This window comes from Sardina pilchardus, chromosome 2 (genome assembly GCF_963854185.1).
Source record: "Sardina pilchardus chromosome 2, fSarPil1.1, whole genome shotgun sequence".
Classification (NCBI taxonomy): Eukaryota; Metazoa; Chordata; class Actinopteri; order Clupeiformes; family Clupeidae; genus Sardina; species Sardina pilchardus.
This window is the reverse complement of record NC_084995.1, coordinates 17,825,473-17,842,791: the sequence shown is the minus strand read 5'-3', so window position 1 is coordinate 17,842,791 and position 17,319 is coordinate 17,825,473. Positions and strand designations below refer to the sequence as shown.

At 46.7% G+C, this 17,319-nt stretch overlaps 1 protein-coding gene across 1 annotated transcript in view; it reads left to right on the top strand.

Annotated features, from left to right (window-relative positions):
* LOC134065423 (protein WWC2-like) overlaps positions 1-17,319 on the top strand; it is a 53,305-nt gene that overhangs the window by 3,267 nt on the left and 32,719 nt on the right. Inside the window, exon 2 of the mRNA XM_062520547.1 lies at positions 13,503-13,612. Coding sequence (XP_062376531.1) covers positions 13,503-13,612 — 110 coding nt within the window. The remainder of the gene's footprint in view (positions 1-13,502; positions 13,613-17,319) is intronic.

Sequence of the window (17,319 nt, the reverse complement as noted above, 5' to 3'; positions counted from 1 at the left end):
ATGGTAAGATGTGGAACTTTAGAAATGTGTGGGTGGTCATGTGTCCGTGTGTCCATGTGTACGTGCAGGCCTATGTTTGTGTGTGTGTGTGAGTGTATGTGAGCGTGTGTGCACACGTGTGTGTGTGTGTGTGTGTGTGTGCGTGCCCGTGCGTGCATGTGTATCCTTGAGTGTTTGTGTGTGTGTGTATCTGTGTGTGTGTGTGTGGACTGTTAGAGGAGGTATTAGTTAAATCTGGGCCAGCGGAGGCTCAGAGGCAGGCACAGGAATGTGCGGTCCGGAGGTGGAGCCTCTGAGCCCCCAACACACACACACACACACACACACACACACACGCACACACACACACACGCACGCACAATCCCCTCTGTAAGGAAGTGTAGCACTCTGAAGAAGTGGGGGGGCTGGGGGGTATTGGTATTTGCCCTTGGCCAGCCAGATGATAGTTTTGACGGATAGGCATGTAATGTTTATTTTGCTCCAAGTGAAATAGGTGAGGAGGAGGTGCCCAGTTTTCATTCACATTTCGATACATTGTGTTCTACTCTGAGCTGGTCTAGTATACTGTAGGTGTGACACAGACTGAAACCCAGTCAAATTAAAGGGCTGGTCAGTGTGGTGGAAGTGCCACATTTGTTGCCAATCAGAGCTTTATGTTTGTTTTCTCCTACGGATTTAATCATATGGACAATTTGACTGCTCCAACACGTTTGCCTTGATCTAGTCTAATGGTCTTGGGTTCAGATTCGCAACTGAAGTATTTTTGAGTTCTCTTACGATATCATGTCAGTAAAGTTAATATTGCGTACACAATATTTGAGCTGCTTTGCGCTGTCGCTGTTGTTTTAACCGACTGTAATTTGTATATGAATACACCACAACCAGATGCAAAAGTGTGAGTGAAGTCAAATAGCAGGCACTTTCCAATGGTGCTGTATTTAGCCTAAAGATTAGTTGGAGTTGAAAAGCATACTATAACGGCAGATAAACACTTCATCATGAAATAAACAAATAAGTCTTTAGTGTATTCTTTACAAAAGCAAAGAAACATTGCTCTCATATTGTTAGCTTCATGAAATATGATAATAGTCACCTTAGAGAAGCAAAAGGGCCACAAAAGGGTCACAAATTCTCCACAACTATGTTCGATTTTAGGGACTTTGCGTCCTAACACCCCTTTATGTCCCCTGGCTATTCTAAAATCTCTGTAACCTACAACCTCCTTGGGCTTGTTACACACCTTTAGCAGACATTGAATCTCACTGCTTAACACCAGTGTACAATTATTCACTTGTCCCATGCTGTCTTCCAACTGCAGAAGACACATCCTCAGACAACCTCAATTTGCATTTTTCTGAAAATGCATTCAGTGATTTTGGCACCAACCAACCAATGGCTTAAAGTACTGAAACCTAGACTACTTGGATACACTGGAGCCGAGTGAGTGAGTGAGGAAGATGGTTTAGGTTCTCCACTTGCACAACACAGCTGTGAAAAACGTGTAGGAAGGCCTCAAGCCTGCTGCTGTAAAATAGTTTTCATCCCAACACATTGCTGTAGCTAACCTGTTCTATTTGATTGATTAGTAAACGATTCTAAGAGCTTTATTTAGAATCCCCCCCTCAGACAGCCTGTGTTAAGCTTTGAGAGTGAGGAGAACAGTGTTATGTTTGGAGAAAATGTGAAACAAGCTCTCGCATGCAATTTTGTTTAGGTGAAAAAAAGCAATCATTTTTATAATGGAGCCAAATGTTCATTGCAACCAGGTCACAGGCTTCCTGCTGTCTTGTTTCAGGTTAATAATACCCAGCTGAGTATCTCATTAATGAAACAATACTGACATAGAGAGAAGCCAGAGTTGCTGTCGCTGCCTGCACTCACAGACTTTACCTCACTTGCCCTTGAGTTTAGTTGTCTCTATGCCGGATGAACAATGAAGGTAGGAAGTGTGCTGCATGAAGTGCAATCATTCTGTTTCATCCCCAGGAGTAACCTCAACCTAAAATGCCCAAAGAACGTCCATAGATGTTGTGCGTTTAGAGAGAGCGACTGAGTCAGAGAGAGAGACCGAGTCAGAGAGACAGAGAAACAGACAGAGATTGCCGCAGGCTGGAAATTGAACCTGGGTCACTAAGACCCAAATGTGGTACGGTGCTGCCGCTTCTGTCATAGCTCCGCATGAATCTTTATGTCTTAACTTCATTTGACCCAAACAGTATCAATATGATAGGGGAGCCTTCCATGACAGTGAGGATAGATTCCAAGCTGCAGGCTGAGTTTCCCTTCAGGTAAGCTATGGCCTAAAGCACTCCTCGGTCATTTCCTGTCAAATCAGAGAAGGTGATTGTTGCTGCTGTCTCAGATTCAAACCTTGTCTGTTTCATCACTGGGTCCCAAAACCCAAGGCCTGTGAAACATCTGTCCAAATGTGTGCCTTCATATTTTTGTAGCCCTTGATATCATTTCAGTTTTAGCTACAACCTGTTGTTATTATAATGTTATTATATTATGTTGAAAAGTATCATGCATAGTCATCCCAAACCGATTTTTAATGCGCTTCAGAAGATTGTAAGTGAATTCCAAGTGATTCCACTTAGAATGTCTTAAGTTGAAAGGTCAAAATGCGCTTTTAAATGTTGGGTGGTAACTCCGATAGAACACAAGTACAACGTGTCGGGCACAGAATTTTGCACATAACTGCTGGACCGTGCAGGTAATGAGTATGCAGATCGGTCTCAAGAGTGAGGGTCACACAGGAGAGGTCAGCAGAGGAAACTCCGCCTGTAGGACACTCCACTTTCTACATTTGATTACATTCAATTTGATTGTTTTCAATACAACCCTACAACCCTGTGTTGACTTTTGACGCCACCACCTTAATTACAATTCAGTTCCATAAACGACTCAACAATATCTATTGTTTATCCAATGGCTATGGAATTTAGCGGACGCTTTTGTGTGAAGCGTCTGCCAGTTGACGTCTGACCGTGCACTTATGCAGAGGCCTTTACAGTTCTCCCTGTTTTAATTGTGCAACACTTCAGCCTTGTCAGAGCTGACTGTTTCAAATGTTGCGTGTTGACAAGGCATTTTTCAGTCATGACTATATTTCTAAGGTTGAGAAATGGCAATTTTTTAAAACATTTTTTGCCATGTTCACCTTTTTGCCTAAATATATTCCTTGAGCCATTGACTCATCTGGTCTTTGGCCTTTTGTGTAGGCCTACTTAGGTCTCATTTTTGCAATCCATCCTGCTAAGCTTCTGACGTGTTCATCTCGGTCATGCAAGATGCTTCCAACCACTTCCTCCTTGTTCTAATGTCGTCACCTCATGTCCAGCTGCTGATTGTGGTTTATGCTTTGTTAGCCTAACTCATTAAGAATGCCATTGAACAGTTCTGGGATGAGACTTGCGTCACAGAGGAGATGACTGTCCTTCAGAAACATTACCATAAGCATAATGGCAGAGGTTGCGGCTTTGTAATAGCTGCTTATCGGCGTTGCTTCCTCATTCCTGTGATCTTTGCTAGAGAGAGAGAGAGAGAGAGAGAGAGAGAGAGAGAGAGAGAGATAAAGAGAAAGAACGAGAGTATAGAGAGATGAAGCACTGGCCCCATTGTCATCCCAGATGACTGATAACGGCTGAAATTTATGACAGATTTATGGCTACTGCCATGTGGCCGGGCTCCTCAGCTGTAAAGATGCTCTTGTTCTTGCTGTCTTCCTGCTGTTCGCATCGGTTTTCACAGAACCTTTAGGGATCTCTGATCACATAAACCAAAAGAACCAGCCTTGAACCAGTGGTGGAAGTTCTAGGTGGAGGCTGGTTTGTGCTCAGGAGCCCTGGCCTGATGTGGCCTTTTTCAGGAAACAGCAGAACATTTTAAGTTGTTAGAAATCCTAGAGAGTAAACATGTGAGAACATAGTTACCAGCTATCTCTATCTGTTTCAGTAAGTGAGTGAGTGAGTGCATGAGTGAGTTTGTTTTAAATAACAGAGAGAGTCAGTGAATTTACGAATAAATAACCTCCCACACACCGTTTCCCAGGCCCTGTCTGTCCTTGGCGCATTGTGTGTGTGTGTGTGTGTGTGTGTGTGTGTGTGTGTGTGTGTGTGTGAGTGAGTGATATGTGCATCTGAAGCATTACTCACTTTTAACGCACAGGAAAGCAGACATTCCTGTGGTCCTTGGCAATGAAACCGCAGGCTTATCTAGCACTTCAGTCAATGAGGTAGCTGGTAGTCGCATACACTGCAGCAGGGCCTCGGTATAGTAGCCTCATGGCCGTCCTTTCAGTACCCACAGGGGAGCAGAAGCTGATGGTGGCAGCTTTTGCTAAACCAACCCTACTTGAAAGCATGCTCTTACCTTTGTTGGTGGCTTCCTTTGACTGAGGACTGCGGGAATCCCCAGTGGGTCTTCTGGACTTCACAAGAATTCCTCTGAATGTTCTCTCTAGGAGTGTAACAATAGTCAACTCAAGATTCTGTTCGATACATGGTGCAGGGCTCATAGTTTGATACACTCACGAATACAGACTATTCAAAACAGTTAAGACTGAGATGAGATCAAACTAGGATCTCAAAGAAAGTGAACGGTGAATTGCCATGGTATATGGTGACTCTGTAAAGCGGTGCGTTGTCTCTCGTTGTCTATGCGTCTCTCTCCTCAATTGCATTGAGATGGTGAATTGTCACACCCCACTTACCTGTTGAGGAGAGCATCTCCTCGGCTGGCAGGGAGTGTGCAGTGTTGGTCTTCATTTATTTGTAGTACGATGGAATATACTGTAAGCCAGTAGTAGTACTGCTCTTATAGGTTATTATCTTGTTTTAAAATTTGAGATGGAGTGTTGTTGGAGTGTAGCAAAACCTCTCCACAATGTCCGTTCTATTAACTGCGTGAAAACGTTATTCCTCCCACACATCATGAGGTCGCAAAAGGGGCAGCGTACAGATCAGATCCTTAAAGTTGCAAGATGAGAATCCAGCTCGGATGTCGAGTCTTTTGGGTACAGTACACACACACACACACACACCCGCACACCAGCACACACACACACACACACACACACACACACACGACACCTGTAAAAGGGGCTCTAGCTTCACACCTCCTCCAGGGTTGTCGTGGTTGTATCAGATCCCCCTCGCAGTCCTTGTGCTCTGTTTGCATTCCCATTCTGCTGAATGTGTCTGGCACAGGGCTGTGTGTATTGACGAGGACCTTGCGATACAGTACGCATCATGATACATAGGTCATCATACAATACATCACGATATATATTGCCCCTGGTTGGTGAGACCGTGTGCACAAGATTGCGATAATTGTGCAGCCCTAGTCAATGCACTTTTGAGCGTGGCCTGCTCCTTCCGAATTTCCTTAGAAATTCTTAGAGGGCTTCCAGTTAGAGAAAGATGAGTGCTGTGTGTTGAATTTGGCATAGTGTGTGTGTGTGTGTGTGTGGGTGTGTGGGGGGGGGGGGGGGGCAGATAATGTGTGTGTGAAGGAGAGAGATGTGAATAAAGACAGAAAGGGAGGGAACAGCACCTGCATTGCTTGGCCAGTGGAGCGCAGGAGTTGGGGGGGGCATTCACACAGCTCTTGGCCTGCTGTCAGAAATGCCAACGGTTGTGTGCAGTCCTAAGTACCTCAGCTTGTGCCGTTTGGCAGCTAGGGGGCATAACAAAAAGAAAAGAAGTCTACCCCCACCATCCCCACCCATCCACCCACCTCCCCAACTCCCCAACTCCCTAACTCCCACATTTAAAAATAAAAAAAAAAGAAGAAAAAAAAGGTCAGGGTAAGAGAACACTGCACTGCACAGAACATCCTCACCTGACTCGGGAAGGTTTGAGGTGATTGTGTTGTGCAGGAGTAGAACAGAGCGGTAATGAAGATGGTCTTGGCAGATAAGAGGCGTTAGCGAGCCCTGCATGGTAAACACTCCCCAAGCCCCCAGCTCGCTTTTCTCTCGTCTCGCCTTGCTCCCGACCTGCTCTTCGCCGATTTGTTATTTCTGCCTGATAATCAGTGATATCTCATCGCAAGGTTAGCGCAGGAAGGCAGGTCTGTGAGGGGAGGAAGACGGGAGGTGTGTGTGTGTGTGTGTGTGTGCGTGTGCGTGTGCGTGTGCGTGTGCGTGTGCGTGTGCGTGTGCGTGTGCGTGTGCGTGTGCGTGTGCCTGCGCGTGTGTGTGTTTGAGTGTTAGAGTTACAGTAGGTCCGTGTCTCATATGACCCAGCCCTAATTCACTATGCAGGCAGTGACATCAGAGGCGCTGGACTGTGTCACGGGATCTAAGGAATCTTAGGCCTCGGGTGCCTCCTGCATGCCGATTGGTCAGAGTCGGCGGTGTAGGTGCACTCAAGGAAATACTCTTGTGATGTTCAGAGGAACGGCTCAAATCCAACACACACACACACACACACACACACTCTCTCCCGCACATATGCTCTGTGATGAATGGAAGACCACTTAAAGATGCAAAATGGATGCTCTCTGCCTTCCCTAACACCCTTAAGTGTACAAAGGCTGCAAGTGTAGTGTAAAAGAAAGCTTATGAGCTGAACACTAAACTGATGTCTCTGTGCCAGTGTCTCTGTGCCATGATTGGTGGAGGTGGGCATGGAACCCTCTGTATCCTCTGAGGTTCTACCAGTGTACTGCACCAGATGGAAGGCACACACGCAACCACATGGCACTTCATGGCACTTCTGTTGACTTGCATTGTATTTAATAGAGGGACACCCATGGGTCAAAGTGATGTTACAAGAGCTTGGCTGATGCTAGCTGGTTTGCATGCTAGCTTCAGTCGATAACTAACTAATGTGATCTAGCTTTTTTGTGAAATTTCTGCACAGTGTCTTGCAAACGGCAAGTAACTGTATTGGAAACTTCCAATTGGCAGCCAGCAACATGTGTTTTCCATTTGGGCATGTTCACATGCAGTACCCTCGCAGATGAGAAGTGTGTTCAGAGAGCATGAACTCCTGTCAGCACAGTTTAAAGTGTGTGTGTGTGTGTGTGTGTGTCTGTGTGTGAGTGTGTGTGTGCGCGCACACGCGTGCATTGCACAGTGGTGCTGGATAGAGGGCTGTTGGCTGAGCCGGCCCCTCTGCATGCAGCCAACACTTCCTCATGTTTCTCCCACACACTCCATCCCCTCACGTCCCCATAGCAACCGGTGTCGACCTGTGCACTGGAGCAGAGGAAACTCTGGCCAGTGGCAGGAGACTTTCTTTCTTTCTTTCTTTTCCCTTTTGCTCCTCCTCTTTCATTCCTCTCTCCTCTTCTCTTCTGCTTTCTATCCCCTCTTTTCACTGTCACTCAGTTGCACTGTCCTCTCGCTTTTCTCATATTCCTTTCTTTTCTTTTCTTTGCCCTTTCTTTCTCTTTTTTTCTCTTTCTATCTCTCTCTTTTTTCTATCTATTTTCCTGCCTTCTTTCTTTCTTTCTGTCTCTCTTTTCTCTCTCTCTCTATCTCTCTTTTTATCTGTTTTTTCTATTTCTTTCTTTCTATCTTTGTATTTGTTTCTCTCTCTCTCTCTCTCTCTCCCTCTCCCTCTCCCTCTCTCTCTGCCCCAGATCTCAGTGAGGGTGTGAGGCTTGGAGAATAGCAGGCTGTGTCAGGCCATCTGCATTCCTGGGCTCTGCTGTCTGAGAGAGGACTCCAGAAAAGGGGAATTTATAGGCCTTAGCCGAGACACCCGGAGCACCGGCCCAAGCTGTTTATTTAAAAAAAAAAAAAGAAAGAAAAAAAAGAAGGAGAAGCAGAAGGGAAAAAAAATCAGCACATAGATAAAATTCCAGACGAGTCCTCTCTGCATTCTTTTACTTTCACCGTTTAATGGAGCTTAACCCATTTAATTAGGGCAAATTTGTATAAGTACGCCACAGACACAAAAGACCCCTCCACACACACACACACACACACACACACACACACACACACACACACACACACACACACACGCACACACACACACCAGTTCCCTCGGCTTCTTGTGTTGGCAGTGGTGGCTGAAAAAAAGAGTTGGATGGGAAGAAAGTAGGGCTGAAATAAAGGGAGTGATGTAAATCGTGGCTTTTGAAAGACACTGGCATCTGGGCGGGTGTGAATGACATTGTGAAGAGAGTGAGACTGAAGGAGGCGGAGAAAGGGAGAGGTTACGGAGGAGGGGGCCAGACAATGCTGTGCCCACTGTACCCATGGAGACTGGAGGGTGGTGTGGAGGGGTGTGTGTGTGTGTGTGTGTGTGTGTGTGTGTGTGTGTGTGTGTGTGTGTGTGTGTGTGTGTGTGTGTGTGTGTGTGTGTGTGTGTGTGTGTGTGTGTGTGTGTGTGTGTGTGTGTGTGTGTGTGTGTGTGTGTGTGTGTGTGTGTGTGTGTGTGTGTGTGTGTGTGTGTGTGTGTGTTGGGGGGCATGGAACCTTCTGTATCCTCTGAGGTTCACCAGAAGGAAGGGGCTTCCCAGCCTTACACACACACACACACCTCCTCACACACGCATGCATACTCCAGATTGAGGCTGTCCGATCATGGCAGAAATCCCACACGATTGAGTTCACGACTGAGTAAGGGTGCGATGTGGAGTTCTGTTGTCTTGGAGCTATCTTGAATGCAGCCACATGCCACTTCCGCATTGCCTTGCATTGTATTTTAATACAGAGACACCCGTGGTGGAGCAAAGTGATGTTACAAGAGCTGGGCTGATGCTGGCTGGTTTGCATGCTAACTTCAGTTGATATCACACAACGCAACACAAATCATATGTGTGTTTTACTGTTGGAACGGTTGTCTCCTCATATTCCATTATATTTCAACGTCATTTTATGTTTCTAACTAAAAAAACAAATAGCACCTTTAACGTGATTATTTGTGAAGCGCTTCGCCCGTCCACCTTTTTTTCCCTCAGCACAGTGGTGCTTTTGTGTGCAGATGTGCAGAAACATGGTCAATGTAGGCCTTTATCACTTGTACAGGACTGAGCGGCGGTCATATATCTAGTTTTTGCATTGGGATAACATTGCAGAGCTGGAGTGTTTGGTGCTGTAGAGGAGAGGGATGAGAAGGATTTATATCACCACACAGAACAAGAGCGTCACGGCTAAATGGAATGCAGTGAAACAGTCGTTTTATCTTGATTGTTTTGCTCTCGTAGTCATTGGAAGCCAAAGCCGCGACTGGATAAAATTCAACTAATCACTCAGCCTACTTGTTGTGTCCTACAGCCCACCTCGCCCTAAATTCATTCAGCTCTGTATTCCAGGGATGTTTCAGAGAAGTTCTATTTTACTCATTTCATTGATTAGAATGCACACACACACACACACACACACACACGCCTACAGACACACACACACACTAAAGAATAGTCAGCATTGAAGAATCTACTGGGCCTACATTATAAACCGTGTATGCGTGTGTTCACACAGTCGTCAGTGGGTTTGTCAGGAGCCATGAGTGTTTGACATCATGGACACTCCTGTTCTCGGCACAGTTTGCCAAGTCGCTCTGTCTTTTGGCACATTTCAGAAGGACTCCTCTCTTCTGAGAGAATATGGGCATAGCCCAGGTCAGTCTGGGGCACCTCGCTGCTCTGTGTTTGTGGGGCTGATGACTTACTACTGGGTCATGCCTCCTGTCCTGCTCTCTCTGGAGTTAGTCTTATTCGAAGGGTCCTAAATAGGGGCTACTATGCCGATATTCTTTATGGTCTGTCTGGCCCACGTTATCAAGCTCAACAGACCAGCCCAGGGAGGAGACGCAACAAGGTCCCCTCCTCCCCAAATCTCTGTGTTGCATTTATCTTGGCGATTCAGACACGTTGACAATCTAACCCACAAAGTGGCTCGTGACCGCTCCACAATGATCGGCAAGGCGACGTGCGTAGCCGGATGGCATCAAAAGCCATTCATATCTTATCTCGGGCTCCGCTCAACACATGCTCTCATTGTATTTGCCAGCAATTTGCTGTGAGAGGGCAATAAAACTCTGTGTGTGTGTGAAGGAGAGCGATAAAGAGAAAGGGAGAGCATAAATTGAATCGTCACCGCTGTCAGTGACTTCTGTGTGTGTGTTTTGTTGACGGCCCGGTGGAGGGCTGTGCTGGGTTCGTGGGCCTTTTCCGATTTGGCCCGGTCAATGAGGGCTTGGCTCTCGCCACCGTGGTGGACCGTGCGGCGAGATCAAAAGCGGAGCATTGGCGCTGGCAGCAGTGCCCGGTCCGTGGCCCGCTTGTGAAATGTGCGGCGGACCTGTGGCACGCCGAGGCGAGGAGAGGCGTCCAGCTCACCCCGTGTCCTCTCTGACAGCCGACATCCGCTCCTTCACTCCCAGGGAAGCGTCCTGGCTCAGAGCTGATCAGCTCGCCGCCGTGTAGTGACTCAGGGTGTTGTGTTGCTATCAGTGTGTGTATGGCAGAGATTTACAGCATGTGGTTATTGCCTGTAACTCTGTGTGTGTGTGTGCCTGTGCGGTGGGAAGGTGAACGATGTTGACTTGTTATGCAGGCGGTGCCGCGAGGGCTGCCACTGGTATACACACACCTGATCAAAGCACTTGTTACCAACTACACATTAGCCCAAAACCAAAATCGAGGTTATACTGTAGCTGACAATAGCCAGGTGACGAGCCGAGAAGACATCTGTCCCCATAGTGAGGCTGCATAGCCTCTCTGTATTGACCCTCAGACTCTCAGGCTAAAAGTGGTTCCAAATTTTAGACGTGAAGTGGTTTCAGAGAGCAAGGGAGCAGGGCAGCAGGGCAGCAGGGCTAGGCTATTGATGAATGTCCGATGAAGGTCCTATCAAGGACCAGCCACTGCCTCTTTTGTCAGCGTGACTGCTGTGATCAGAGGGCTTAACCTGGCCGGGCGATGCTGGGAGACTTGGCAGAGGAGCTTGGGTGCAGACCGGTGTGGATGTGCTGTTTGTAGTTGGCCGTGATGTTAAGTTGTGTCTCTCTACTCTTCATTCATCCATTCAGTTGAAGGAATTTCTGCTCCGGTTCTGCTATAGGGGGGTTCAAAGTTCAACTGGTGGTCGGGTCTCAATGATGATTCATGATTCATGAAAAGGAGAGTTGGCAACAGTAAGAGAGAGAGAAGGATGAAGAGCTTTGTGTTTATTGTGCAATAGAATGCATCAATCCGTAGAGTAGGAGAAGGCGATAAGCTAATGGCGGAGCGAGAGACGGGTCAGAAGAAGAGGTTAGGAATTGTCTGTGCTGCTGGCTGTAGTGATTGTGCATTCCAGGCATACTCCTGTCTAATGTTTAACCTTTTACGGTGCAACCAGAGGGCCATACCACACTGACTGCCCGGCAGGAGTGTGTGTGTGTGTGTGTGTGTGCGTGCGTGCAGGCGTTAGTGTGTGTGTGTGTGTGTGTGTGTGCGTGTTTGCGGGTGTGTGTGCGTGCAGGCGCACCATAACACGTAGTATTTACCCCAGCAGTGTGCCACTGTTTGTCTACACACATTGATCTGTGTCATCCCTGCAGAGAGACAAGACTGGGTGTGTACCGTTTTCTTCTGGTGATATGGGATTTGTTTACATATGTTTATGAGTTGTCGACACACCCACACTCAAACACACAAAACACTCACTTCACATCACAGAGCTTGGTTTGTTGCAGAATTTGCTAATCTGCTAAGCACATGTTGTGCAAATTGAAAACCAACGTGGCAACTAATTGGGAGAGATTTTAAGTAAACAACACTCTTGTGCGCCGCTGTTTTTCTCGTTCTGCTTTGTGCTTGCACGTCTTCGCCTCATTTCTCCAAAGCATGCTGTGCTTGTACTCCTTTGGGGACTTTGAGCTTACCTCTGAACTCTGACCTTGCCTGTGAACTTTGACCCCACCCCACCATTAGGTGAATGCTACAGTGCTTGAGGCGTTACGGTCAGTATGCTGTTATGGAGACAGCCCTTGCCCTTGTCTTGACATTTATGACTCTTGCAAAGTCCATGTTCACTTCCCTTGCTTGGTCTGACACCTTGATCTCAAAATGACAGTGACATGCAGTCTTGACAGCTAATGAACCCTTTAACCTTCACAGATGGGGGGGGGGCGACGACTGTGTTAGATGCAAATATTCCCCCCACGGTCAGGGCAGTGTTTTGAGAGATGGAGATCTGAGGTTGGTGGTTGGAGGCCTTTCTCCTATTGGGGGACATTTCATTTTTTATGACTTATCATTCAATGCAAAATCTTTAAACACATAGCCTATCACACTGACCTGTCTAATGAGATGGCAGAAGCTGGTCCTCTTTTGCGAGGTTGCCAACGCTTATTGCTAATGACAGCCTGCGTAACATTGTCTCTGTCAGAATGCAGTCTTGTGAACACTGCTTGTCAGGCAACCGACCTTCGCCAAAGAGCGTTAAGTTTAATCCAAGCGCATTTGTCCTTGCAACTCATCAAGTTTAACATGTTTCGGGATTATGGTTATGACGCTAAATATTGCCCTTTCTCATCACTGCAAGAGCATCTCCACAGACTAAACACTGGCTTGCCTCTTTCTTGAACAAAAAATCATGGATCTTTTGCCATGATGCGTGTCAGAGATGTCCAGTAACCAAAGTATGCGTCCCAAAGTAGTTCATTGTGTGTGATGCAATCTCCCAGAAATGGTGACCGTCCTACTGTCAAAAGCGATCTGACACCTGGCGGTACTATTTTGAGTTATCTTCTTTTATTGTTCGGCTAAAAAGTGCTTTTGTTCAGCTGGGAGATGGAGCTTTGTAGGGCTGACGACGAGTAGATGAGATTTGAGTCGTTTTTCTCCATGTTCCTCATTGCTGACTGAGATTCGTTTTCATGGGTTGCCTTCCTCCCCCCCATGCCCTTCACTCTCTGGCTTTGCACAACCATTCACACACATGCACACACACACACACACACATTCTCTCTTTCACACACACGCTCACACGCTCGCACTCCTGCCTGGTACGGCATAGCTCCAACTGTAGACTTTGGCCACTCTGGTGCAGTAGAGGAATGTTGTTGTTGTTGATGTTGTTGATGGCGCTGGCTATTTGTTCTTTCAGGGCTTTCTTGGCTGGACATGTACTTTGTACAAAACAAAATAAAAAAAGAGTTAGAATGTGAAACTATCAGCGGATTAGATGCTGATCCTCCTTATGACATTTTACTGTAACATTTTGGCTGTTCTTTCTTTCTTTTTTCTCGCTCTCTCTTTCTTTCTTTCTTTACTTTTCAGTTCTCATACTTATGGGTCCCTTGGCCTTGGGCTCCTTGAGCATGTTCATCAGTCATTGTGTGTGTTGTGTGTGTGTCTATATATTTTTTATATATATATATATATATATATATATATATATATAAAAATATATATGTAAAATATCATATATATAATCTTCAGACTCTGACTATATTGGGTGTTGGCAAAGCAGTGAGAACATATGTGCAATATTAGGAGAAAAGCATTAAAGCATCTTTTCCCTCTGTCTCTCTCTCTCTCTCTCTCTCGCTCAGGATAACGAAGCCGCTGTCATTCGCTGACTGCGTGGGTGACGAGTTGCCATGGGGCTGGGAGGCGTCGTACGACCCCCAGGTGGGAACCTACTACATCGACCATATCAACAGTAAGTACAGCAAGCAAACGGAGCCGCCTGACACCACTGCACTGCACCACGACGGCACAGGTGTTCCCCTAATGGACTCCCGATCCCCTCATCCATCTGCCGCCCGCCACTGAGTTTTGGGAAACCAGCATTCAGTGCCCCGTGTCACACACACACACACACACACACACACACACACACACACACACACACACACACACACACACACTGCAACAGCCCTTTATCTCTCAGATGTCTGAAAGCAGTATGGTCGGGGTGATGGCAAGGTCATTAGATAGGCAAGTTGAGTTATTTCATGAATATAGCACAGTTTAAAACCTGTGGTTGAGTCTGCTTTGCACAGTAAAAGGAAAAACAGACAAAAAAAAAAAAAAAAAAAAAACCCAGAAAGTCCTGTATTTTACAGTCAGTGCAGGGAGGCTAGAATCGGTATTACATTATATTTCGATCACTCAGGTTTTCGTTAGGTGAATACCATATAGCATATTAGACAAAGTGTGGATAGTTTTTCTTTTGACTACATTTGTGCCCATATCCAGCACCTGTGGGAGTTATATAGGTGTGTGTGCGTACATTCCTACACTGCAGTAAAATATCTTGCTTTGCCAGACTTGGCCACCTGACCCAGGCACAGCCCAAAGCGACACTGATCAGAGATTGCATTACTGTCTAAACGTATGGCCTCTCTAAAATTATTAAGCTTTTTCGCATCACAGTTATTACATTTTAGTTGCCTTGCCTTTAAGTTTCAGCAGTTGGCTGGCTTGCCTCATATGAACTTGCATGTTAGCCATGCTGGCATTCTTTAAACCCAGTCATGAGATATGCGCAGGCATGTATGATTTGTGAAGCAGTGGAGGGATGTTGTTCCTGCTCCTGGACTGCTCCTTCCCAGTCGTTCTCCAGCAGCCATTTATCTCTTGGAGTCATGCTCAGTTTGGAGTCTGCGCCAGACTCTTCCACCGTCGACACATACATCGCCATGATCCCCGCGCGTGCTGATTTCGGAGGGTGCATCATGAAGTAAAGGCGATCGATTCCTCATAAGAGTGATGAATTGTAGGCAAGAAAGTCGAGACTATTTGCATTACTTTCTCCATTTGTTAACCCAGGTGTCTGCTGGCCTGCCTAAAGCTATATTGATCGCCTTATAAGGTAGAGTATTGAGCCGGGGGGAGGATGATGAATTGAAAGTTGGGTAAAACTTTAGGGTCAGTGTTTTTATAAACATTTATTATTCATTTATTTATTTGTTTGTTTGCTGAAGAAAAAGATGCTTGTTTGTGTCATCACCCGCTCCCCGGTTCCCTGGGAAAACTTTCTCCCGTATGTGTGCAGCAGTCATGAGACCCGACTATTTGCCTGCCTCCACAAACAAACAAGCAAACAAACTGAGGCTGCTTCCACACTTCTGCTAGCGCTTCTGGGGTGGCAGCGCCGATTCCTCTCATCGTTACCACTTCTAGGTGGTCTTCATGCATTTATTTATGATTGCCCATTTGAAGGTGCTGGTTGTTGGCTGCCATTCCTTGTCAGTAAAGAGAGAGAGAGAGACATAGATATTCTGTCATTTGTGTGTGTGTGTGTGTGTGTGTGTGTGTGTATGCATTCGTGTGTGCATGTCATGTGTAAAGGGAAGACTGAGTGACAGCACAGAGGGTGTCTCTTGGCTCTATGGGTCCTGTACCACTGGTGGTCTATTGCTCCGGTCCTCTCTCCTCTGATCTTGATGCCTAGAGGATGTCCCCTGGGTGTCACCCCCCCCCCCCCCCCCCCCCCCCCCCCACACACACACACACACACACACCTGGGCCCCTAGGGTGGTTGTGGTAAACCTGCTCTCTCTCCTTTTGATGTGTGTCAGATCTCTACCTCACACCCCTCTCTGCTGAGAAGAGTGGTTCTGTGACTGCAGAGCAGGCTCACCTTATACAAACAGCAACAGGCTGCTTATATTACCAGAGTGAAACAAGCAGGGCTGTGCTCCCGGGTCTGAGTCTGGGTCGGAGCCCCCCCAACCCCCCCACTCCCACTTACAGGGCTCCATATTGATACAACCTGTTCACTCCTGTGCTGCTGGCAGTGGCTGATATCGTACCGTATGATGTGCCCTAGAGTGAGTGTGGGGATCTGGTTCTCTTATGGAGTAACGATGTTTTTTTGCACTGCATGAAAGCTGCTGTGTCTTGGTGTGTACTTATCTGTGTTTGTTTGTTTGTTTGCTTCTTTGAGTGGGACTAGCAGGTAAACAGTGTCCGCTGTCAATCACAGTCTCACGCAGCAGGTGGAGCTCTGAAGACCGCTGGTACAGCTCCTAGGATTTGATTAGGGGTTTTTGAGTGTTTGCTGAAAGAGGTCTCTCCCTTAACTACAGCAACACATTTGATGTGCGTCATACAGCTATATGTGGGAGCGAGAGAGAGAAGGAGCGTTTCCATATCAGAGTGGCTGTTCTGAAATATAGCCCAGACTGCCAGTCCACCTGATCAGATAGAAAAAACTCTGGCTCTTTTATACAATCGTTTCAATTCACGTAATGTATATAATGCTATAGTGGCCTCTGATTTTGCCATCATGACGCCCTCCATCATTTAATCACATGCCTGTGGAGTGTTTGAGGGCCTCTGTCCCACCCTTCCCTCCTGCTGATTGACAGCCTAGTCACAGACACAGCGTGCAGCCAGCGACAGAGATTTACAGGCCTGCTACACCAGGCATTTAACTCAACAACCATTCTGTTCGCGGAGCATATGCTGCAACAATCACCTTCCATTATAATCAATGGAACTGGCTGCAGCAGACGCGATGGCGGCTCGTACGTTTGAAACAAAATGAGACCAATCTTCTAAAACTACTTTTATGCTCCGAGGATGGAGCGCTGCAATTGTGCACCTGGCTGTGTGAGCCCAGGGCAGGTTATGGTAAAGCCCCCCACATCGCATCCAGGACCAGCACATCACAACAATAAGGGTGCTTTGGCAGTGTCCTCTTGCAGATGGTATTTCTCTTCGCTTTCTCTTTCATTTTTTATGTATAATATAATATTTGTTATATTTTTGGGCTCTCCTACCATGTATTTAACTGGTCAGTGGAGAGAGAGTTGGGGAGGGTTTAGGGATGAAGGCGAAATGATGATGGGGAAATTATCTCAGGTCAGAGTCCCTGTGTTTCCATGGGCACCGAGTCTGTGTGGTCCAAGACGCCCACATTACCACTGTACTGCAGCTCCCCCCTTTTCTGATGTACTCCATGGTAGTCTTAACAGCTAAGAGAGCTACAGGTACAGAGATCTGCGGGTCTGGCACCGAGGTGCGATTATCAAGCCCGATACATGTGGATGATGCTTCATGTAGCTCCGTGTGGCTACTCCCAATGCCAGAGTTCCAGACTCATTTCTGATGGTCATCTGAGGAGGTCAGGTCATCTGAGGAGAGTGTGTGTGTGTGTGTGTGTGTGTGTGTTTCTGCCTCTCTATAATTGTGAATTGTGTGTGCCCCTCCATTGTGTATTATGTCTGTGGTGTATGTGTACTCTCTGCCCTCTGTAACACATGGTACATTTCCTCTCTGTTTGGCCAGCATCCAGCGTCCTTTCCTTTGCTCTCTGAGAAGGCAACAGGTTAATCTGCAGTAATGTTGGTTTTGTGTGCATTCTTGTAGGCATGCCAAGCATTCAATCTGCTGTCCTGATGATCTCAGGCACTAAGC